Genomic DNA, 24,138 nt, shown 5'->3' on the forward strand with positions numbered 1-24,138 from the left:
TTTCTTGTCAAAGGGGAAGCCCACTTTTAAGGGTTTTGACATCTACGATTGTTATTTCCAACAGAGGAACGGAGTGGGGCCCACGGAGGCCGTGGCCGCTAAACTTTCCTTCAAGACACCCAGCCCACAGGTAGTCAGGTTCCTAAGTCCCGAGCTGGCCCCACGTTGTACCGCGTGGACGACATGCTCTTTGCTCAGATGCTACTATGAACGAGCTGGCTCAGTGGTCACTGCGTCTCACCTGAAAACAAGTCCAGATGTTGGGGGTGAGGAGTTCCTTGTTATATGGGTAACCTGCGCATGTGTGTGAGAGAGAGACAGACAGACAGATGGAGAGAGGGAGAGAACAGGTGCACACGTGTGAGTGCGGAGCTGACGACCTGCGTGGACTGTGTGCGAGAGCAGGAAGTAATCCCAGTGGCCTCATCCCTCTCAGCCTGGCCTGGGCAGGAGAGGACGGAGCCCAGAGTTGATCAAAACAGGCCCAAGGACTTGGGGGTGGAAGGACAGAGCCGGAGGGCCATTTGTCCTGGGCCTTTTTATACAAATGGCACCAAATTTAGACTTTGGGCCTTCAAATGAGATTATGGACACAGCCTGAGAGTCACTGGATTAAAGGAAGACATCTTTCAGCAAATATAAACATGCATCCCATTACCAGCCATCTTTACTGTAATGCCTTGTGATTGACACGTTACGAGTTGTTCAACTGTCTTGTGACAGTCATACTGCATCATACTTTTGTGGGCTCAAAGCCCTATTACGATTATCATAAGCATGTTAAAACATGGCATAATTTTATAACCCTTGTTTGGAATTTCTCCCAATTTTTAAATATAAGAGGAACCTCAAAATGATGGCTGGGACCCGGACCTTTGCTGACCTCTGAGGAGGCCGAGTAGAACCCCAGGTCACAGGGACTGTGCTCTCAGGGCCATCAAGGAGGGCAGAAAGTGCCCGAGGTGCCATGCCATGTGGGCCACGAGGCTGGGGCTTTGGATGGAAGGCAGCTTGGAGGGCAGAGTGCGACCCCAGGGCCCTTGCCTGACCCGCTGCTGCACGGGGGGCCCGTCATTTCCACCCGCCAGGTGCTGTGGCCAGCAGAGCCCCGCACAGACCTCGCCTCCCCGCCTGGCCTCTCTGCTCTCAGACACAACCCGCTTCACGAGGACGCTAGCACACACATTGTGAAATTCTTGTTATGAAACGAGATCCCAGAGGATTCATAGAAGTTAATTTTTTCCAAACACTGCTGTGTTTAGAAATTCCTCCTATTCAGTCCCGCTTTGGCCAAATGCCTTTCTGTCCCGGAAGAAAAAGAAGAAGGAGACGTCGGTTTGGCGTTAGGTAAGGGTAGATGGAAGGCAGATGGCAGTGCCCGTGAGCAAGTCTCATTTCGGCTAGTTTAACCCGCACGATAATTGCTTCTATCTTTATATTTAAACATCAGTTTCCGGGAGCCGCTAATCCCAACGCCCTGAGGATCTCTGCTTCCCGCTCCTGGGTCATTAACACGAAGAAGAGACAATCTGAAGGGAAAAGAAGTGCAACGATTGACACATTGTTCCCACACTTACTTCCTATGAGCATTATATCGTCATCTACCCAAAAGGATACAATGAGAAAAGGTCTTTCTCGACAAGACACAGAAAAAAGAAAAGAAAAATACCGTCCGGGTGCCACAAGGAAAGACTGACACTTCGAAGCGCAGAAATGTAAAATGCTGCAAGGCAAATAATTTGCCAGAACAAAGCCAAAAGACACATAGCATTCTGGGGGGGGGAATAACACATAACGCATTTAACGTTCAAGAAACCGATTTCCTTACTATGTGAAAACACTTTGTAAAGAAAAGTAGTATCATCAGCATTTACCTGGGAGCAAAGACTCTCCCAAGACTTGTACGCGTGTGAGCTGTTAACCCTCCCAACAGCCCTATGAAGTAGGCGTCACTCGTGTCCCCAATTTATAGGTAAGAAAATCAAAGCACAGAGGGGTTGAGTGACTCATGGGCGGCCGCACAGCTAGTGACAGGCAGGACCCGAACCAGGCAGCACAGCTCCGGAGGCTGCACCTGTAGTCACTGCCCTCCCCCAGAGACAGCACTCGTTCACTCACTGAAGGAGACAAAACAGATACTGGGAATTCCAAGAAAACAGTGCACAACGACGCCCCGGGCCAAGGAGGAAGTCTCGGTGAACACACTGTCCCCTCTGATGGTGGGCGGGAGGGCAGCTGGCTGGGGGAGGGGAGGTATGGGGTCCTTCCAGGTAGAGGAACAGCCCTTCCCAGGCCAGGGGACTCGGCACGGTGTCCCGCATGCCCCAGGTTCAAAGTGGACCTGAGCAGCGAGTCAGGACAAAGTGACCTGCAGGCCGTGTGGCCAGCGTGGCGTCCACCCGCCTCCCCCAGGAACAGCACGGCTGTGTTCCTCGGGAGAGCCAGTCTGGCCCCCCTGACCGCACACCCTGGGCCCCCTCCAGGCCGCGCCCATCAGCATCCGCTCTGGGCTGACCCTGTGTCACACTGCTGTGCCTTCTTGGGGAGAGTCAGCGGAGAGAGACGCCTGTTTCTGAGGAGAGGACTTGAGCCCCTGGACCCGGCCTGAGGCCAACTGTGATTTTTAAAGACACCCGCAGTATCCCTCATCCCGCCCGTTTGTGCCCCGTGACCTCGCCACTCTCCGCCAGCACCCAGGGCGAATTTCTCCACCTGCCCTCTGCCTGACCTGACCCACAGGGAACAACAGAAGGGACACTGGCTGAGGCCCCGCTGCAGTCCCTAATTGTCCAGCAGCTTCTGCTGCGTGCCTCTGGGAGGTCTGAGCCGTGAGGAGTCCAGGCCGCGCAGCTGGGGAAAGACCACACAGGGGCGCGCACACACGCGGGCACAGGGGCGCCAGAGCCAGAGGGACAGAACTGTCTCAGGTGAGCTTTGGGTGACTCCAAGCCTGGCCGCGGTCTGACGACAGTGCCTTGAGCCCAGTCAGCCCACAGAACCGGGAAAAGTGACACCAAATTGTGTTTTACGTTTTAAAGTTCAGGTGTGTGTGTTGCACAGCAACAGCCAACCAAACACAATCTTACCTGAAGCCGTTCATTCCATGAGCAAATCGATTCCCTCTGTGAGTTGAGTTTCTCTTGCTTTACAACTCTTCAGCTGACATTTCCCTTCCTGACCCCGTGGTGCCCCCAGAGGCCCCCATAAGGAGCTGAACCTGGATCCCCCCTTCCTTTGTGACGCGCACTCTGGGGAGAGGTTTGGGGAGGATGCCGGAGCCGCCGCTGCAGAGGGACGAGCGGACGCTCCATCCTGTCCTGCTTACTCCTGTACTCGGGTCAAGGTGGAGGTGGCCACGTCCCTTGTGAGACCGTGGCACCAGCAGAGAGCGACCTGTCTACACCCCGTCAGCCTGGGAGCTAGCCAAGAGCACAGCTGCACAACAATTACCCTGAGCCAGAGGGCAGGCTGCAGAACGTTCTGGAATGGGAAACTGAGGGCATCCAAATCCAGTGCCATCAACGTCACCTGAGGGCTAAACCGTGGTCTCGGGTAAGACACATTTCGGTGCACTCAGACTGGGGGCCTCGAGGGTCTCCCTCCATTCTGGAAGCTGGAGCTCCTGGGGAGTGGTCTCCCTGGTGTGCGTGTGCAGACAGACCCCCCCCACACACACACACCCATCTCCTGCCCAAGTAAGGCGTTACTTGGGTCCTAAGCAGATTTTCCCACAGAGCGGCCGCTGTGCTCAGGAGAGGACACAAGCAAGCAGGGCTCTGACAGCCTCTCCTGTCCACGACAGGGGGACACCTGCCAGGAGCTTCCCCAGGGCACAGGCCGGGGATGGAGAGACTCCCTGGGGCAGGTTAGGCTCTCTGGCTCGCCTGACACAAGCCCAGCAAGGCTCCCACTTCCGGTCCCAAACTCTGATCCCACAAGACACTGAAGTGTCATCTTTGTCCCCACATTCCAACAGAGTGCTGCTTAAAATGACATTTTTGACCCCTGTATTCTTAAGAGTTGGTAATCCCACCACTCGAGGGCCTTGGACACTTTGTCCAAGAGAATTTTAGCGCAAAGACCCGCCTTTACACAACTCGAATCACAGCACGAGAAGCTACTGCCTTCTCAGTTGTCCTTGGCTCTTCTGGCCTGCGGCAAGGAGCAAATCCATCCGAGCGTAAGTAACGATTGCTAATCCCCATTTAGCAAAGAAACGCCACATGTCGGATGTAGAGCCCTCGGCGGGCAACGATGCCCAAGCAGGACTCAGTAATGAGGTGTCTCCCGTTTACGCGAATTACTGTTACTGGTTTTCAGTTCATGGGAGGGAGATAGTTTCTTTTTCAATTAAATCCAAGTGAGTGACATTTAAAGAAAAACACTAAGGAGTGCCTGGGTAGCTCAGTCAGTTAAGCTTCCAACTCGATTTCAGCTCAGGTCATGATCTTACGGTTTCAGGAGATCGAGCCCCACAGCGGGCTCTGTGCTGACATTGTGGAGCCTGCTTGGGATTCTGTCTCTTCTCTTCCCCCACTAGTGCTGCCTCTGTCTCTGTCTCTCTCAAAATAAAGAAACTTTAAAAAAAAAAAGAAAGAAAAACACAAAGTATGATAATAGTTCAGGTGGTACCTGTATATGAGTAAAAATCATAAACGTTTTAAAAGTGAGTCAAACTTCAGAACCACTGGTCTTGACAAGCATTCCAGCATTCCTGGAAACGTAGATAATTGCATCATTCAACCCAAACCAGTTAAAGTAAATGGCCCTCCCCTGGACTTGTCCTCTGGGTAGACACCATCCCGCCTTGCCGCTTTGATACTATGACCTCAGATTTTTTCCCAGCTCCGTGATTAGAACACGAGAAGTAAAAGCCAAAGGAGGTGAGAGAGATGACATCACAAAGAGCAAAATGGGGAGTGAAAATGAGCTGAAGATCATAGTGATGGAGAATCTGGACCACAGACACCGGGTGACTCAGGAGGCTTTCCACCTTCTGGGCTGATGGCTCGGAGCCTGGAGCCTGTTTCCGATTCTGTGTCTCCCTCTCTCTCTGACCCTCCCCTGTTCATGCTCTGTCTCTCTCTGTCTCAAAAATAAATAAACGTTAAAAAAAAATTAAAAAAAAAATGGTAGGAGAACACGTGATCCATGAAATGAAGCCAGAAACACAGCAGAGACACCTAGGGACGGTGTCTCAGACTCCAGCGTGAACGACAGAGCCCATGAACCCAAAAGCCCATCTAGCCAGGAGGACTGCATCCCTGACTGTCGTCTTTCAACATGCACACACACTCTTCCCCAGAGCAAGCCTTTTACGTATCAAATACGCACTTCAACCCCCGCACCGGAAACAAGGTTCTCTCAAGCGTCTTCCCGACACCCCTGGTGCTGTGGGACTGTCTTCCGCCACTTCCCAGTCGCGACCGCTGTCAGAGAGCAACGGCACAAGCCGTGGTGGCGAGCGCCAACTCCCTTCAGTCTCAGGGAAGCGGCAGAGAGTGCTGGGGACCGAGGAAGTTAGGAGAGAGCGACCTGTCCCAGGGGTCACCCCTCGACTCCAGCCAACTCCCACCAGGAGCACAGGGAATATTGTTGGATTTTCCGATTTCTTAAGTCAAAAGTATAGATTTTTTAAATGAAATGTTCTCATATACAAGTTGGACATTGATTTTTAAAAAAAAAAAAAAAAAGAACATCTAAAGCACCATCAGAGGCTGTTTCTGCAAACTTTCTGAGCTAGGATATTCGGCTAAAAACAGCTTAGAAAGCTCATTAAAATGTAAAAACCAAGGGGCGCCTGGGTGGCTCCAGGGGGCCTGAGTGTCTGACTTTTGGCTTAGGCTCAGGTCATGATCTCAGGGTTTGGGAGTTCAAGTCCCCCATCAGGCTCTGCACTGACAGTTCGGAGTCAGCTTGGGATTCTCTCTCTCTCCCTCTCTCTCTCTCTGCCCCTCCAACATTTGTGCTGTCTCTGTCTCTCTCAAACTTTAAATATACACACACACACACACACACACACACACACACACACACACACCGAGAAGACCAACATAATGCCACTGAACAAAACACACTTATGGGATGGTCACAGCCCTGGCCAGTTTGGGGACAGGATCCATGAGCATCACCTGGAGGTCCCAGCTAAAAATGCAGGTTCCCAGGCCTTGTCCATGGAGATTTGGATTCCGTAGGGCCTGGACTGGAGCCCGAAAACCGTATTTCACCATCTTTGCAAGTGACTTGCCCATGGTCTGTGAATGCTACTTTGAGATTCACCGCGCTAAATCAGTGTGCAGCTCTAGGCCAGTCTTGCCTGCCTCTGGGCCTCGGTTTCTCCATCTGTGAAGCGAGTGTACTGATGAATACTCTTCTGAGGGTCAGCCGCTCCACACACTCCGACGTCCCCATAGCCCCAGACCGTCGGCAGAAGGCGGCGGCTGGATCCACGCCCGGCCTGCATCCGGCAGACCCCTCTGGAAATCTCTTTCCTGAAACTCCATCCCGAAAGTCTCTCAACATTTTGTTGGCAGCCTTTTGGATTTAGTAACCTCGTGCAAAGGGGGAAGAAGTCACCTCAAGGCTGGGAAGGAGGAAGTGTGAGTGCTGAGGGTTTCCAGCTGCTGCTCCGAGGCTCCCACGGCCTTCCCGGTGTTTACAAGCAGAGAACATTCTCATGCTCGGGAGGGAGGCACGGGGCATGCTTACAGGGAGGAGGGAAAGCTGATGAGTGAAATGGAAAGACGGTCTTTCCTGAGAGCAGCGGAGCTGATTCAGAGTTGAACTGGCATCAGAGGTAACAGGTGGACGTTGCTCAAGGTGGAATGTAGTCCAAGATTAGAAACAACTTCTAGAAGTCAGAGGAGTACAAAACCAGAACAGGCTCCTCTGGGAGCAGCAAGGGGCCCTTCATGGCAATATTCAAGTGGCAGCCAGTCAAACACTTGATGAGAAGCATTCAAAGAAATAAAGCATCGGAAAGACCAACTGCGCATATCTGCTCAGTGACACACAGTAAGCATCTACCATGCTGGTTTTCGTCCCCAAAAATGCAGCGGTGACCAAGACAGACACGGCCCTGCCCTTATAGAGCTGGTGGCCGAGCAGGGAGGCAGACGATGAACCGGCCGTTACCGGCCATGCCAGTGCTGGAGAGGTCCGGGAAGCCACAGGAGCGCAGGTAGAGGGACTCACCTGTGTGAGCTCGTCTCCACGGAAGTAACACCTGAGCTGAGCCCTCAAGGTCTACGGGCAGATAAAACAAGGTGCTAGAACGTTCTGGGAAGATCCCTCCCTCCGCTGAGTTTCCCACTTGTGCACCTGCTGGCTGCGGGGGTTGAAAGTCAGACACCTTGCCCTCAAGGAACACAGACATTCCTTCGGTTAACATTCAAGAATGGCCAGGCATCCAGATAGCCCTCTTCTCTCAAAAGCTTCCCCCCTGTTTGCACCCAATGCCTGTGAAAAACTTCCCCAGGAGGCACCATCTGCCAAGAAGTGAGACCCACGGGGAGCTGACAGAAGCGCAGGAAGGCCGAAAAGCGGATGGAGATGGGGTCCAGCAGGAGCAGGAGTGGGCACAGGAAGGGGTGGGGGTGGCCTGGCAGAGGGCACACAGGGGCTGGTGGCTAAGCCACTGGGATGTTTACTCTTTTTTGGAAAGCTCAGACTTCAACTCTGCTCCTAAAATGCCTTCCTGCCTTCCTTCCTTCCTTCCTTCCTTCCTTCCTTCCTTCCTTCCTTCCTTGTTTTTCAAAAAGTCAAAACCATGAATAGGGGCCCCAAGAGAATTTGGAAGTAAGAAATATGAAAACAGTTGACCTGGTGGATGGGGAGTGGGGAATGTCTCTGTTTATTTTGACGTTAGTTTTTACTATAAATGTAACGGGTTTTAAGTCTGAGCCCGCTAGCACCACCAAAAAACAGAGAAACAGAGCGAGCATGTGGAGGAGGCCGAGACAGAGGTGTCCTGAAAGGCCCCGCATCTCCTGTGCCCACATCTTCGTCACTCACGAGGTTCACATCTGACCACCTCCTCCGTCACTATCATCGCTGATCACGGTTCTAAAAGTCAACCCATTTTTCCTGCTTGCTGAGGCCTCACTCATCCTACACAACATCTAGGAAGTTCAGATAAAAAACCATAACCCTTCATTTTGTAAGTTGCCCAGCGACACCTGAAATCATCCTACAGACTTCGTGTGCCGCAGGGACTTTTACTTGGAAAACGCCGAGTGGACCTTCCCTGCTCACATCTGGCTTTTCTGGAACCGAGAAATACAGGCTCCCAGAGGCCTCAGAGAACCCGGCCCGAGCAAACACCAGGCAAATAACGCAGCGGAGCGCGCACAGCGGTCCTCCGATGTCACGCGTGCGCTCGGTCGCCACAAAGCTGGATGTGGACAGAGGGAGGCAGGACGAGGGGGGCCCAGCCTCCGTCTGCATCTGCACCAAGCCTGGCGCCAGCATCGTCCCAAGGAGCCAAGGGTGATGTCAAGCGTCCTGGCTTCGTTTTATATCTGGCCAAACGGTCAACAGAGTGGCCCCGAGATGGTTTGACTACACAACACAAGGAGCCCTTAGAGCCGGACACGAAGCCAAAGCTCCCATCTCTGCCTGCCGCCCCGCACTTATCTGCCTCACCCCTGCCGTCCCACGCCCGTCTGCCTCACCCCTGCCATCCTGCAACTGTCTGCTTCACCTGTTTTTGAGGAGGAACTGTGCTCACACGCGTAATGGCACAGGTCTAGTGGCTGTGACGTGCAGTCAGCCCCGGTGGGTGGTTACTGTGGGTGAGCCCCTCTACAGGGTCCACTCTCCAGGCAGGTAGGCGGGAGGAGCTGGGTTTGCAAATGCCCACAGCGGGGCTGCCTCCAGGGGCCTCTCACAGCTGGGCCACAGCAGCAAGGAACACAGTGGCACCTTTAGGCATCACGGCAACCTCAGGAGGGACCGTCACTGACCCGTCGCACAGACAAGGGCTCAGGGGAGGTGGTTGCCCGAGGTCACCGCAGACACTTAGAGAACTGGGACCAGAGCCCGTGCTCTCCCCATGATGGCCCCGGGGACAGTGTCCATGACAAAGAGGCGCACTGTGCAGTGGCCCAGCCAGAGTCATTGGGGGGATTTCTTAAGAGAAACTAGAAATCCATATATTTATGTGAAATTTTTGTTTTTCCACATTGGCAGCAAGCTAAATATTTTTTAGCTCCACACCTGCCAAGCCAAACAGCCACAGACTGGATCAGCCCAGAGCCTCAAGTCTGGGGTCTCTAAGTTCAGGTAAAACTTCCTCAGAACTCTGACTCCCCCGTGGCCCCATCCCAGATGACCTAAGTCCCCGCCAGGAGCCGGGGAAGCCGAGAAGCTGGTGACCTGGAGATGCTCCCTACAGGCCCCAGCCCCCTGCCCCCCGGTCCCCCCAGGCCCCTACACCCCCAGCCCCCTTGTCTCCTGGCCCCCCGGCCCCCCAGCCTCCCAGCCCTCCTGCCCGCTGGCCCTCCAGGTGGCGGCCGCTGAGCCCACGCTGGTTTTCATTTACAGAAACAAAGAAGCCTGGTGTGTTTATAGGGCTGTCTGAACTCTGGAACGGCTCAAACGCTGGGTTTGTAAACCTGGCCGTGGTTTAGGGCCTCAAAGCCATTTCTCGAAATTCTGGGTTCTGTAAAATCCAAAACGCATCCCCCCCACCCTCAACATGTTTTTGCCTTGTTAAGCTTTTGTTTGTTTTTCTTGGACTGCAGTCCTTCTGTCCCAAAATTGTGTACGACGAATTCCTCACAAGGTTGTTTTTGAGAAGACCGTGGGATGTCCAAAGGGCCTTCGCTTTCGGAACGGCTTGCTTTAAACTCCTTACTTCCTCCCCCAGAATGAAAACCCTCACCCTGCCCGGGGTATCGGGACGTGAAAGGGTGAAGCACGCTGGGACGCCAGACAACAACTTTCCAGCTGGGTTCACGGTGTGGCCCGGACGGACACCCGTTCTTTGTCAGAACCTCAGATAGAGCCTTTGTCAGAGCCTCAGATAGAGAGAGCCTCACTTCTCACAGGACAAAGGGGAAACGGCACACAATTTCCACTTCTCTGCTGCCCACCTGCATTTCGTCCGTGGCGCTGTTCCCGCCACGGGCCTGCACCACCTGCAGCCCCCCTGCGCCCCCAGGGCTCGGGGGCAAAAGAAGGAAACCCAGGGAAGGAGGCTCACAGAGCCCGCCCCGCCCAGGCTCGCCGTCCACACCCCGGAGTCAGAAATAACGTGGTACGAGCCACACCACCAATTTACTTCCCACAAGTACCACGGCCCCGTCCAAGTCGCCGATGTGAGTGACATCACCGCATCTGCTTCTCTGGCGGCTCTTTTCTCTTTACGAGATGAAATAGTTTGCTCTCCCGTCTCTGTGAGACCGTGTTCGAGCTCTCCGTCTCCGGGACACGTCTCTTGTTAGAAAACCAGGCGCCTGCACCCCCGGTCCTCCCCCCCCCCCCCCCGCCCGCCACGCGTCCACACGCTCTGCCGCCACGGCGAGGGCGCGTCACTCACCGTCGGGGTCGCACTTTGCCGGGTTGCTGATGCAGGATGTGTTGTACTGGCCGTAGTAGAGAAGGGTCACTCCCTTCTCCTCTCTGAGGTAAACACCCTTGCTGACTTTTCCTTCCATGATGTCTGCGCGACAAGAATGGCAATGCCAAGTCAGCAACCGCCAGGGGTTAAGAGTCTTACAGAGAACTTAGAGATAAATGTACTGCGTTATTTACGCTTATAATAATACTACATATCACGCTCATTAATATTAACGCTCGCTATCTACCATCTAACTAGCAGTAGTTAAGGGATAGGTAGCGTGAATATTCATATCGATGCTTCGTCGTCACTTACCACTACACTCACATACGATGGGCTCTATCCGGTAAGGACACCCTAAGTGTTACATTTGCCAGGAGTTGGGTTCCCAGGAGTGACACTGTCCCGAACGTCCGGAGCCCTTCCTGGCCATCTTCTAAGGGGAACACTTAGGCACATGTTTGAACATAAAACCACACCCTTTGAGTCCTCATCGGAAGCCCCTAATCCTAGACGTGAGAACCCACAATTTTGAAAGAATCCATGGTCACTCTAGGAGAAAAGCCCGGAGTCACGCCCCCGCCAGCACCAGGCTGAGTGGCCATGAGCCCCGGCCGGTGCTCACTGCTCTGTCCTCCCGTTGGGCCTCATCCCCATGGCAAATGTAACCGATGGTGTGTGTGAAGTAAATGGTTTACAGAATCGATAAGTGAGGACTATAAAAGCCCAGCATGACTAGGCATTTATTGTTCATTGGGGTCAAAGTCGCCCAAAGATACCTCCTCTGCATACGGGCACATGCCCACTGCCCTTGAGCTATCAAGCAACAGGAGATGAACAGCAGAGGGACCGACGTCTGTGGGCCTGACGGCTACCCCCACTCCGGTTTTCCAACAACCACTGTCAAGTGGACAGCCCACTCAAAAGGGCCTCAGTGTTCTTCTGTCTTACACTCGTTTTTTTGTTTATCGCATTTATGGCTGGGGGTGGGGGGGGTGGAATCTGTATCTTAAAAAATTAAATTTATTGCAAAATTAAATTAGCAGTTGCATCATTGAGTTAGGCTGTATAACCCCCTAAACAAGACTGTTTGACTGGAAAAATTAATTTCGGGAGCCAAACAGGTCACGGCTGAGAGAGCAATCGGGTTATGTGCTGTGCTGAGAACAGAAGAAAGGCCGATCCCGGAGTTGTCTGAACTTTCTGTCCTGCTTGGGTACATGCCACAGACGCTACTCTCCCTGGAGCTTTGAGCTGCATAAGAAAACACGAAACATAGGGGCTCTGAGGTTGTTAAGTAAGATAATAATTGAACCCTGACTCTAGTGGGCGTTTATGAAACAGCTTCTAATAATTTAAAAAAAAAAAAACCCACCTACAGAAGAAATGCTGATTTTAATGTTTATAAGAGATCAAATTTTGGGGTGAGATCTTTTAAAATCAACTTCAGTTTTTCCATTCAAAGGCTATGCTGTTCCTCCCCAAAAGAATATACACCGTTTAAAAATCCCAACTTCCATTTTTGTAGCTCATCTTGTGTCTGTCTCGTTCTGAAAACAGGCAGCTGGTTTGAAGACCCTGGTCACGTGAAAGCTTACAAGCCCCTTCTAATGTATGGTGGCACTTCCTCTAGACCTAGCTGGGAGAAGTTATTCCTAATACACTGGGTGTTTGGTATTCTTGGCTATGTGTTCTTGGGTATATGTTCTTGGCTATGTGTTCTCGGGTATATGTTCTTGGCTATGTGTTCTTGGGTATATGTTCTTGGCTATGTGTTCTCGGGTATGTGTTCTTGGCTATGTGTTCTTGGGTATATGTTCTTGGCTATGTGTTCTTGGCTATATGTTCTTGGGTATGTGTTCTTGGCTATGTGTTCTTGAGTATATGTTCTTGGGTATGTGCGCTTGGCTATATGTTCTTGGCTATGTGTTCTTGGGTGAATGTTCTTGGCTATGTGTTCTTGAGCATATGTTTTTGGGTATGTGTTCTTGGTTATGTGTTCTTGGCTACATGTTCTTGGGTATACGTTCTTGGCTACACGTTCTTATGTATATGTTCTTGGCTATATGTTCTGAGCTATGTGTTCTTGGCTATGTGTTCTTGGGTATATGTTCTTGGCTATGTGTTCTTGAGTATATGTTCTTGGGTATGTGCTCTTGGCTATATGTCCTTGGATATGTGTTCTTGGGTATATGTTCTTGGATATGTGTTCTTGGGTATATGTTCTTGGCTATGTGTTCTTGGTTATGTGTTCTTGGGTATGTATTCTTGGCTACGTGTTCTTGGGTATACATTCTTGGCTACGTGTTCTTGTGTGTACGTTCTTGGCTATGTGTTCTTGGGTATGTGTTCTTGGCTATATGTTCTTGGGTATGTGCTTGTCTGCTGGCCAAGACAAAATGAATTCATATAGAACCAAATCAAATTGACGTCTAAACTCATTGCAGATGCAAACCAAACAAAACAGGGAACAGAAGTTACAAGTGCTCACCTACAGTTGCAGAGAAATTTGAGTAGGCAGAGTCATTGGTACGAACAAAGGTAGAATTATGGGAAGGAAGCACAGTGAGGTTGTGGGTTCGCAACACTAGGTAGGACAACAAGAAAAAAGCACAACAGATGAGTGACACGAATGACAAATGGAACCGGCATACCTCTCAACTTGACGTGCACCGAGAATCGGTCCTTCGCCCAGCAAGCACCTTGGATTTTGTCTCCAGGCCTCACACCTCCCTCCCGCCCCCTGCCCCCACTCCCCATGTACTGGGCAGCGTCACGGCCAGCGCCCTGGCCTGCCAGGGCATGACTGCTGCTGGCTTCCGCCACAGACGTGGGCTCCAATGTGCCGTGTGCAACCCCCTGAGACACCTAGTTGAGAGATATGAAACTGAGCCCAGCAATAAAACAGCCTTAACACAAGGATCATGGTGGTGACGTCACAACTGGTGAGGTAGAAACACAGCATGAAGACAATGGCACGATATTACGACAAATGGACCGAACAACAGAGGGTTCAGCGACAGATACGAGCAGCGTGACAACCAGACGGCTTCCAAAGCCACTCGGCCGTCCCCGGCAGCAAAATGTGCTGACGGATCCTGTTTCCCCCTGTTTCTTAAGAAGCCTGTGACCACGTTGAAACGAGACCGCAGAGCATCGTGACGTGAAGAACGGTCTGGGGAAGCATCGGCAAGACGTCACCATCCGGCTGTTTGGGGCAAACAGGAACACACAGAATCTCAGGGAAATTAACACCCTGGCCCCAGCGTAATTGTGTCTCCATGATCGCACTGCTTGGTGAGAATTCCTCGCCGGTGAAGGAGTTCAAGATGCCCAAAGTTACTGATTTGGTCACAACAATGAGGTGTGTTGAGACATTAGGAGAGAGATATAGTTATCATTTGAAATAACTGCTAAAATGTTGGTCTCTGTGACCTGGACGATGAATTATGTCAACAGTGAATTTCCACTTTTCACAGGCTTTGAAATAAAGGGCCTGAGAAATAAAATGAGATAATGATGGGGTGGGGGTGGAGTGCAGTTTATCTTAACCTGAGCTGCTCATATAATGACTTCCCAGGGACTTATCCCTGCAGCGCAGACTGTTTGGAGAGAACGCAGAGCAGCGGTGCGTTCTCAGCTGGATGCCCAGAGGCAGTCTTGCACAGGTGGGTCCTTCCACCCCCGGAGGACCCGCCCAGGCTCCAGCTAGAACGCCTCTCAATTTGCAAATGTAAGGGAAACATTTTAGAATCTTTGGTGGCAATTTACGGCAGCACATTAAGTCAGGGGATCAGGAAAATGCCAGTGTGCGGGTCTGGAAAGTGCAATAATCAGCAATGTGCGGGCATGTGCTAGACTGGTTGCCCAGTAAACCCCTTGCCGCACACATCAGCCGTTTGACATAATCAAGAACAATAAGGAAATAAAAATTTTAATGTAAAAATCCAAGCCACTCAAAACTTCTACTGGGAAGAAGTTTCTTGCTGGAACGGAATAAAGAGCTCGGACACATCTGGGGTTTCTCCTTACGGCAAATGTCTGAATTGAGTCAGGTAGAGACTTCATTTTCCACGGACTCAGAGACCACGGGAGCATCTTAAGTGATGTTCGGTCTGCTCGAGGGAGCTGCTGGTGACATGTGCGGAAGCTGATTGGTAGGTGGGGGTACCTTTGTGAGTGAAACGGAGACCCCACGAACACACGTGTTAGTCCCAGCACTCAGCTCAAATGGACCCCTGTTTTGGCAGGCATGCAGACGAGGCCAATTTTGTCTAGAAAATACACATCTAGACCCCTACGTGTGATTGATGCACCATCTGCAGCTTCGAGCTTCCAACCACGGCTTTTGTTTTATGGTTACTGGGGAAAACACACACACGTTAATAAGAGTTTGAACCTTAAGCTCTGTCCTTCAATGACAAAAATATATAAAAGTTCTAGTAAAATACTTTGGGTTAACGATGATTGGGGGGATCTCCACAACGTGTGTTCATCGCCACTGGCCTGGCCTCCCAGTGGAAGCTGTCCTTGTCTGCCTCCCCCGATGGCCCTACCTGGAGCCCCCCCACCCCCGTCCCTGTGGCCTCAGGTACCCTCACCACCCGCGTCTACCTCCAGTCGTGTCTTGAAGTTCGTGGATCCCGTCCACAGTTTCCAGCGGCCAGTAATGGGAAGCAGAAGCCAAGACCTCAAACCCTTGGGGAAAGAAAAGAATAAGGATGTTAAATCATCATTAGGAGGCAAGAAATGCTTTCCTTCTATGTCATGAATGGAGGGAAGAGGAACTGTATCACAGGGACTATGGGATTCACTAAAAAGGCATTTGCATACATTCAACACACTCCTGGTTTTAAAAAGAAGTCTTAACGGGCGCCTGGGTGGCTCAGTCGGTTGAGCGTCCAACCTCGACTCAGGTCATGGTCTCACGGTTCGTGGGTTTGAGCCCCGCATCAGGCTCTGTGCTGAAGGCTCAGAGCCTGGAGCCTGCTTCATATTCTGTGTCTCCCACTCTCTCTGCCCTTCCCCCACTCTCACTTTGTCTCACTCTGTCTCTCAAAAATAAATAAATGTAAAAAAAAAAATAAACAATAAAAAAAATAAAAGAACTCTTAAAATACAGAAATCGGCTCCTGGGTGGCTCAGTCAGTTAAGCGTCCGACTTCAGTTCAGGTCATGATCTCACAGTTTGTGGGTTCGAGCCCCGCGTCGGGCTCTGTGCTGACAGCTCAGGGCCCAGAGCCTGCTTCGGATTCTGTGTCTCCCTCTCTCTCTCTGCCCCTCCCCTGCTCACGCTGTCTCTCGCTCTCTCTCTCTCTCTCTCTCTCTCAAAAATAAATCAACATTAAATATATGTATACAGAAATTGGTGAACATTTCCTCGACGTGGGAAAGCGTGATAAATACAAATGAGCAGACACCTCTGAACCGAAGGGAGTAAGAGCCAGCAGGCTTAGTGGGGCCCCACAAAGAGCGTGTCCATTAGGCAGTCAGGAGAAAGACAAGAATGGCCGTTATCCCACTAGTGTTTTTTTTTTTAATTTTTTTTTCAAAGTTTATTTATTTTTTGGGACAGAGAGAGACAGAGCGTGAATGGGGGAGGGGCAGAGAGAGAGGGAGACACAGAATCGGAAACAGGCTCCAGGCTCTGAGCCATCAGCCCAGAGGCCGACGCGGGGCTCGAACTCACGGACCGCGAGATCGTGACCTGGCTGAAGTCGGACGCTTAACCGACTGCGCCACCCAGGCGCCCCATCCCACTAGTGTTTCATATTGTTTTGTGATACCTAGCTGATGCAACCAGGCGAGAGAAAGCAATCAGGTTAAAATGACTTAAAAAGAGGAGGACCCCAACAGCAATATTGTCGACATCACGTAAGGCTCTCGACAAACACCTCCTCAGTTCATTGTAACAACGAAGGCAAGGTAATCGTATCATTAGCCTATTTGTGGAGACGAGGGGTCGGTGCTTCCGCAGAGGTCGCCCGGCCGGCTGGTTTGGCGTGCGATGCTCCCTCCCAGTCTCCCTGAGACGGATCCCAGTCTTTCTCTTCTCATCCTGCTTCCCGCACAGTAACAATTAACCACTTCAGAATTTCCTTTGTGACCCTTGTACTTTGAGTGGACGTGATTTTGTGCAGACAGATTGTGCCTGCCTGCTCATCCCACTTAATGCCACGTGAACGACTTCATTTATTTGCTTCTATCCCGGCTGCCTGGTGGGGTCTGGGTAACAGTCCCTGCGAAGGCGGGGCGCACCCCCAGGCACCCAGCCCCTCACCTGGCTCCAATCTGCTCCTGGACCAGCTCTCTGTGGTTAGTTCCCAGAAGGGGAAAGGATGGTCCAGAGGACCAAATAACAGTCATCTGCTCCAAGTGTCTGCCAGACCATAGACAAGAAAAATGAATAGAGGAGTCTTTGCATTATTCATCGTAAAACTATTTTTAAAGAGGAGATAACACGATCCTTATTTTCAAATGAGGTGTGACTGTTCACGAGAAAACGAAACGCCATTACGAATAAGAAGAGAATTTGGTAAGGGAAACAGTCTTACACATAAGGAAAGATCTGAGTAGGGAGGTTTATACGGACGTGACAGGCGAAGAGAGTCGATAAATAGCGTCCCTGTGTTCCAACGCTAACGCTAACACGAGGCGGGAGAAAACTTCTCGTTTGTAAACGCAGCCGACAGAAAGAAGACGTTGAGGTCCAAAAGAGTAAGAATTGTACAAAGTTCTCACAAAGAAAACAATAAAATAATACCAAGGGATGTACAAGAACGCTTGAATAAACAAAGAATTTAACCTATTTGTGGAAAAGAAAACTCAAAATCATAAAACTATCAACCAACCCTCTAATTAACACATAAATATGAGGAAATCTGTTGTAAACATGCTGAGAGATTTTGTGTGAGAGAAAGCTCCTTATGGGGCTTATCTAGGAAACTAAACAAGCAAAAATAACCAACAAAACCTGCCAGGAGCGGGGCAGCGAAGGACGGTGGGGGGCCAGCGCGCGCACACGGTTAGGACCTGTTGTAAAGACACGGTTCTAAAGAGAATTTGGCAACCGCACATGAATAGAAAGTTCCGTGGAAAAGACCCATAAATATCCCCAAGCACATGTGAAACCTTAGTTTATGATAAAAGTGCTATTTTAAACCAGAAGAGGAATACTCAGCAGAAGGTTTTACAGCCAGTTAGCCACCTACAAAAAAACTCAAGATCCCTAACTCACTCCTTAACATCTCAATTTCCAGATGGATCAAACTACAAATGTAATTATTAAAAAAAAATAAAAATGAAAACTTCTGAGAAAACCAGGTAATGAATTTGATGATGTGAATTTTTAAAATTTCCCTATGGGGGCGCCTGGGTGGCGCAGTCGGTTAAGCGTCCGACTTCAGCCAGGTCACGATCTCGCGGTCCGTGAGTTCGAGCCCCGCGTCGGGCTCTGGGCTGATGGCTCGGAGCCTGGAGCCTGTTTCCGATTCTGTGTCTCCCTCTCTCTCTGCCCCTCCCCCGTTCATGCTCTGCCTCTCTCTGTCCCAAAAATAAATAAAAACGCTGAAAAAATAAATAAATAAAATAAAATAAAATTTCCCTATGTAAGGGGCGCCTGGGTGGTTCAGTCGATTGGACGTCCGACTTGGGCTCAGGTCACGATCTCACAGTTTGTGAGTTCGAGCCCCGCGTCGGGCTCTGGGCTGACAGCTCAGAGCCTGGAGCCTGCTTCGGGTTCTGTGTCTCCCCCTCTCTCTGCCCCTCCCCTGCTCATGCTCTCTCTCTCAAAAATAACAAACATTAATTTTTTTTTTAATTTCCATATGTAAAAATAAATCGAGCTAAATTGAGCAGGAGAATGATGTTTATGTAATACATAGGACAAAAATGTACCGATGTCTTTTTAAAGAACTGTATGAAATGCATTGCATTCATTAAAATGCTTACTATTAAGAAAATTTAAGCCAACAGAACACTGGGACAATGGACATAAACAGGCAGTTCAAAGGAAAGGAAATGCAAATTATTTTAAATATATGAAAAGATGTCGCTCATAATTTTTAGAGGCATGTTAAAACGACAGTGAGCCACCCTCTCCCAGCCCACCCGGCTGACTGACAAACAGACCATTAGATGTACTAAGTCAGCAAGTTCACTGTGCTTTTGGTGGAAGTTACAGCCTTTCTGGAGAGCAATACGGCAATAGCTATACAAATTTTAAGTGCACTTTGATCTAGTAATTCTGCTCCTAGGAGTTTACTCTAGAGACAGATTCACACATGGGATCAAAGAGCTATGTACGAGGACATTTCTTGCAGATATATATATATATATCTCAAAAGCGTGGGAAGAGGCTTCATGCTCATCAGCAGAAGGGCTGTAATCTGTGTGGAACATCTACGTAATAGACAAGGGTGTCACTAGGAGAAGTGACCAGGCTGGGACACATGTGTCGATGGGAAATGTTCCTCAAGCTATACTGCTAAAAAAAAAAAAAAAAAAAAAAAATCAACATGAGAGAAAAATGTGATACTATCAACTATTTGTGGAAAACCCAGCTGTCCCACCAGCAAGGAGGGAGGGAAGGAGAGACAGAGAGAGAGAGAGAGAGATTTTGCATGGATACTATGGGTACCCTTAGAAACTGATAGCGGTATTTTAGGGGCGAGGAAAATGAGGAACACTGGATGTGAGATGTAAGAGGGAGATTTCTGTTCCTTTTTATTTCTGTTCTAGTCAAATGTTGGGACGTGTATTCCTTCAAAAACTTCCAAGATTCGGAGACCTGTGGCTTCTGCCTATGTCCCCTGGCAACGACTCGACTCTAACAATGCAATATGGAGGCTCAGAAATACAAAAGTCAAAACTACCCATTTCTGCTTCTGCCAAGCTCCCCCCACCCCAAAACGTAGGATATTCATTTTGGAGAGGGGAAACATCGTTGGCTTGTTAGTCAATTCATCTGGGGTGGGTCGGGGGCGGGGGAGGACCAGAAAAGGAAACCACGGCCGTAGCGCAAAGGGCAGGTGCGACGGATTCTTCACAACCCACGTCTTCGGAACATAAACCCCATGGATGACAGACCCTTTCCCGGCATCCCCGTGTACAAACGGCCACCATCCGCTCTGGGCAGAGGGGCTGACGGAGCGAAGCGACGGTGGTCTTGTTCACACAGAAAGACCCCCTAAGCTAGCAAGAGGCCGTGGGAGAAGGGGGCTTGGGGTCCGCAGAGGGCCTGCTGTCCTCCGTCGCCGTGCTTCAGACGAGGGCAAAGCCCCACTGCGTCGTCGCCCCTGGCGTCTTATAACCAGCAGACTGGAAGTCCGCGCTGGAGGGTTTGCGAGCTGTCATGTGCGAGGGGGCCCGAGGGTCACCCACCCGGCGAGCTGCCTAATTCCGCAACAGGTGCCGGAAACAGGTGTCGGCTTTGGGTCTCGGGAGGGAGGGAGGGCTGCGGCCCACTGGGAACCGTGTGTCCCGAGGACGAGAGCCGCTCCGGGGCGGGAGGTCTGCGAACTCTTAGGGGGAGGTTAGAAACCCAGATTTCGCAGATTTTTTTTTGGAAATCTCCCCAAATGTTAATACTAGCAATTAAGGTGGTTATTTTGGGGAGCCTGGCGGGGTTCAGTCGGGGGCGTCCAACTCTTGATTTCAGCTCTGGTTGTGATCTCACGGTTCGTGGGTTGGAGCTGACAGTTGACAGCGTGGAGCCTGCTTGGGATTCCCTCTCCCTCCCCACTCTCTCTCTCCCTCTCAGATTAATAAACTTTAAAGAAAAAAAGAAAATTAAATTTTTTTAAAAAGTGGTTATCTTAATTAAAACATTGCATGGTGCTGATAAGACGAACCCAAGAACTGAATTCAACAGGAAGGCTCCCCTTCACACCCTAGGGCGTAAACAACCCACAGCCCTTAAAGTGTCATCAAAACAAGAAAATCTCATTCTTTTGGGAATAAGACACTCTGGGGCTGAAATCTCCGAGTTACACGAGCACCAGCTTTCCACCAGATGAACCTCATTAAAACTGTGTGTCCGGTTAGACACGACAGCAAGTCCAGGGATATGGTGGCTCATTATGGGACTTCTGACACGCCCCGGCCCTAAATAAGAGAGAGAGAGAGAGAGAGAGAGACAGAGAGAGAGAGAGAGGGAGAGAGGGAGAGAGAGAAAACCTTTCATTCTTCCTCTTCAGTTTCTCTCCCAGGTGCCGAACGCCTAGCCCTGCCCCAGGACTTGTTCTTGGCGTCGGTGAGCAGAAGCCCCAATCCCTCAAAGCTGTGCGGGCAAGTACCCGCCCGGAGTCCCACTGGGGCCCCCGACGGCCGCCCTCCGACTCCTTATTGCTTTGCCTATGGAACTTACTATTACTCGAGTATTTTTGTTTGTTGTCTGTCTCCTGTGTCTGAGTCTCACGTGCAGACACCGTGTTCTACGTGTACCACATTCTCACGGCTAAAACAGGGTGTGCGTGCCTGTGTGTCTGTGTAAGCCAGATTTTTGCATTTGGATCCTTCCCAAAATTGTAATCTTAGCAAATAACTTTTTAAGAACTATATAGGCAGAATGGATGATGAAATGCAATAATGAATAAACGAATGGTTAAACATAGAAAGAATATATATATATATATGTAATTACAAAAATATATATACCCCCCATCTCTATTTGTCAAATTTCCATTTACTCAATAGGTTACAAACATTATTTTTTAATTCCATCATAAACACCTTTTTTGCACCAGGAAGATGAATGATAGTTTCTGCTGTGACCTAGCGATTCTGACTGTCCCTTGCAGCCACATGACACCGTGATGGTGACACACATTAACTCAACATATTGCAGGGACTGTTTTAAAATATATACAAGTATCGGGTCATTATGTTGTATGGCTAAACTAAGATAATATTATATGTCAATGATACCTCAATAAAAAATATATAAGGGAACAAACTATTGATTTGCACAGAAAAAAAAATAAAACCTAGTACGTAACTCCAGGGAATTATAATCACTATAATTATCTCCTCTGGCTTCCCAGACCTCTAAATAGGGCCGGTGAGGTAAGGTACCGGCCTCCAGAGCTGGGCGGGAACCAGCCGCTCTATGTCCCCAGGGCCAGGAAATTCGGGATACGGGAGATTTTTAAGGTCCCTTTTCCTCATTACAAAAGTTATCTGTAAAAGGCACGCTGGTAAATGTTGCATAAATGCCCTGCCATTTCTTGGCTGGTGCCATTGATGGATTTAGATTCATCAACCATCACGCTTCTTAGCACTGTCCTCGGCCAGGAAGGACTCGCGAGCCAGCGAGGACTCGGTGGCCAGAGGAAAAATTTCAGAGGCGGGGGGCCCGGTTTCCCCTCTCTGGGCCTCACCGTCACCAACTGTAAATGGGGACGTGGGCCAGACAGCCTCCGGGTTCCGTTCAATGACAGCACGCTGTCATTTCTCCAAAATGACGGTCCGCGGCCACAGATAGACACAGATAATACGAAGGCTCAAAATGATTGCAAGTTGCCTTTCGGTTATTTACACAACCGAACACCTATGGACACGGTAGAGATAGGGAGCTGCCTGGGCGGGTGCGGGCACACGGGGCAGATGACCGCACACCTGGGAACTGAAATCTGGCGCCAGCTGTCTTCGCTGACTCGGCTCTCTCATGACCGACAGACAGCACAGAGGGTGCCTACTGCACGCAAGGCAGTGTGCTAGGTCCCCACAAGACAGGGAGGCTCACTAGTCCTGCTTAGACCATAAAAAGAAAAGTCTGGGGGCGCCTGGGTGGTTCAGTCGGTTGAGCGTCCCACTTCAGCTGGGGTCATGATCTCGTGGTTTGTGAGTTCGAGCCCCGCATCAGGCTCTGTGCTGATGGCTCGGAGCCTGGAGCCTGTTTCAGATTCTGTGTCTCCCTCCCTCTCTGCCCCTCCCCTGCTCATGCTCTGTCTGTCTGTCTCTCTCTCTCTCTCTCTCTCTCGCTCTCAAAAATAAATAAACATCAAAAAAAAAAGTTTTGAATAAATAAATAAAAGAAAAAGAAAAGTCTGGTGTGGTCTGTGGTGCAAACAGGCCGGGCCTCAGAAGACCAGGCTCCGGGCAGGCTGGGGACCCTCCCGGAGACTCACCTAAAGTCCTGTGCACACCTCCCGCCCTGCACCCACCACGCTCCTGTCGTCCCCAAATAGTCTCCTTACGTGTCCGGCCCCGCAGTGAGTTCCTGAGGTCACCACTGCCTTCTTAGCCCTGCAGACCTCGGCCACACCACCCGCTCTCTCTGGGTGTCCGTCCGCAGGAGGGCAGAGAGGCCGCCTCAGAGGACCCTTCTGAGCACCGCACAAGGTTCACATCCAAGATTTTTACATTCCTGCTCAGACTTCCGGAGAAGAAAATGCTACAATTGACACAGCTGTTCCCGTAGGGGTGGAGGTTTAGGTTGTTTGCAAAGGTTTGCCCTCTAGGAACAGGCTCGGGCCTGTGTTCTGTGTCCTGAGTGAGTGGACGCCCTTGAGAGGTGCAGGGGACGGGCTTTCCCTCTGGGGCTGCTCCCGGGACCCTGCAGGCCTGGGCCCAGAAGCAGGAGCGGCGGGGGGGGGGGCGGGGGAGAGGCCTCCCGGCGAAGGCGCCTCACAGTCGGCTGGGGGCCAGGCTTTTCTGCGGGAAAACGGGGTTGAGCCGAGCGCGGGATGTAGGGAGAGAGACAGAGACACCGAGAGACGGAGAGAGATAGACACAGACACGGAGAAAGAGAGATAGACACAGAAACAGAGCCAGAGAGATAGAGACAGACACACAGAAAGAGGAACAGAGACACAGATACGTGGAGGGAGACCGAGAGAGTGAGAGACATACAAAGAGACAGAGACCCAGAGACAGAGAGACACAGGCAGACAGACAGACGGAGGCAGACAGACACAGGAAGAAGGGGGGACAAGGCGGAGGAAGACAGCACAAGCAGCAGGGTTTCGTCCACAAGCAAACCCCCGTGTGATTCTTGCAAAGGAGGGGTGAGCAGAGCAGGAGAGACCCCGAGACGCGGGAGGTGAGACAAGAAGGGAAGCCGTGGGCGTGGACGTCAGTGAGATGGCCGAGCACCTTGGCTCCGCACGCGGGCTGGCGTGGTCACCGCCCTGCTCTGCAGCGTCCCCTCGTCTGCACACCCGTCATCTCTCTGTGGCACTAGCTGGAGAACCAGGTCGGTTCCGCCCGGAGTTAGGGCGTGAGAGGGACCCTGTCTCCATGTGGAGCAGAGACTGATTCAAACCCTCCTTGCAGGGGAGGGTCAAGGATCCAGGTGCACGCGTGTGCATGTGTGTGGGTGTGTGTGCGCGCGTGTGCATGTGTGTGCACAGGCATGGGTGTGGGCAGGTGGGGGGGTGTGTACACGGGTGCGGACGCATGTGGATGGGCCTGGACACGTGCACACGCGTGGATCCATGCATGGACGTGACGTGGCCAAGACTCAATCTGGAAACTTCCCCCCAGCTCCCTCTCCCACCGCCGCACCTCCCGTCACGTCCGGAGAACCAGCAGGAACCCCAGTGGGAAGGGGGCGAGGGGAGAGCCTCGGGGCGGAC

The 24,138-nt window shown here is 51.0% G+C and overlaps 1 protein-coding gene across 4 annotated transcripts in view; it reads right to left on the reverse strand.

Annotated features, from left to right (window-relative positions):
• Positions 1–24,138, reverse strand: part of ADGRD1 (adhesion G protein-coupled receptor D1) — a 123,074-nt gene that overhangs the window by 97,106 nt on the left and 1,830 nt on the right. For 2 of the 4 annotated variants that reach the window (XM_019814407.3, XM_045042112.1), the window contains exons 3-5: positions 15,176–15,259; positions 13,053–13,148; positions 10,541–10,663 (exon numbers count right to left, since the gene is read on the reverse strand). In XM_019814407.3, the coding sequence (XP_019669966.2) occupies positions 10,541–10,663; positions 13,053–13,148; positions 15,176–15,259 (303 nt within the window). The remainder of the gene's footprint in view (positions 1–10,540; positions 10,664–13,052; positions 13,149–15,175; positions 15,260–24,138) is intronic. The other 2 variants (XM_011287690.4, XM_045042111.1) reach the window with 1 other exon arrangement.

Source organism: Felis catus, chromosome D3 (assembly GCF_018350175.1).
Source record: "Felis catus isolate Fca126 chromosome D3, F.catus_Fca126_mat1.0, whole genome shotgun sequence".
NCBI lineage: Eukaryota > Metazoa > Chordata > Mammalia > Carnivora > Felidae > Felis > Felis catus.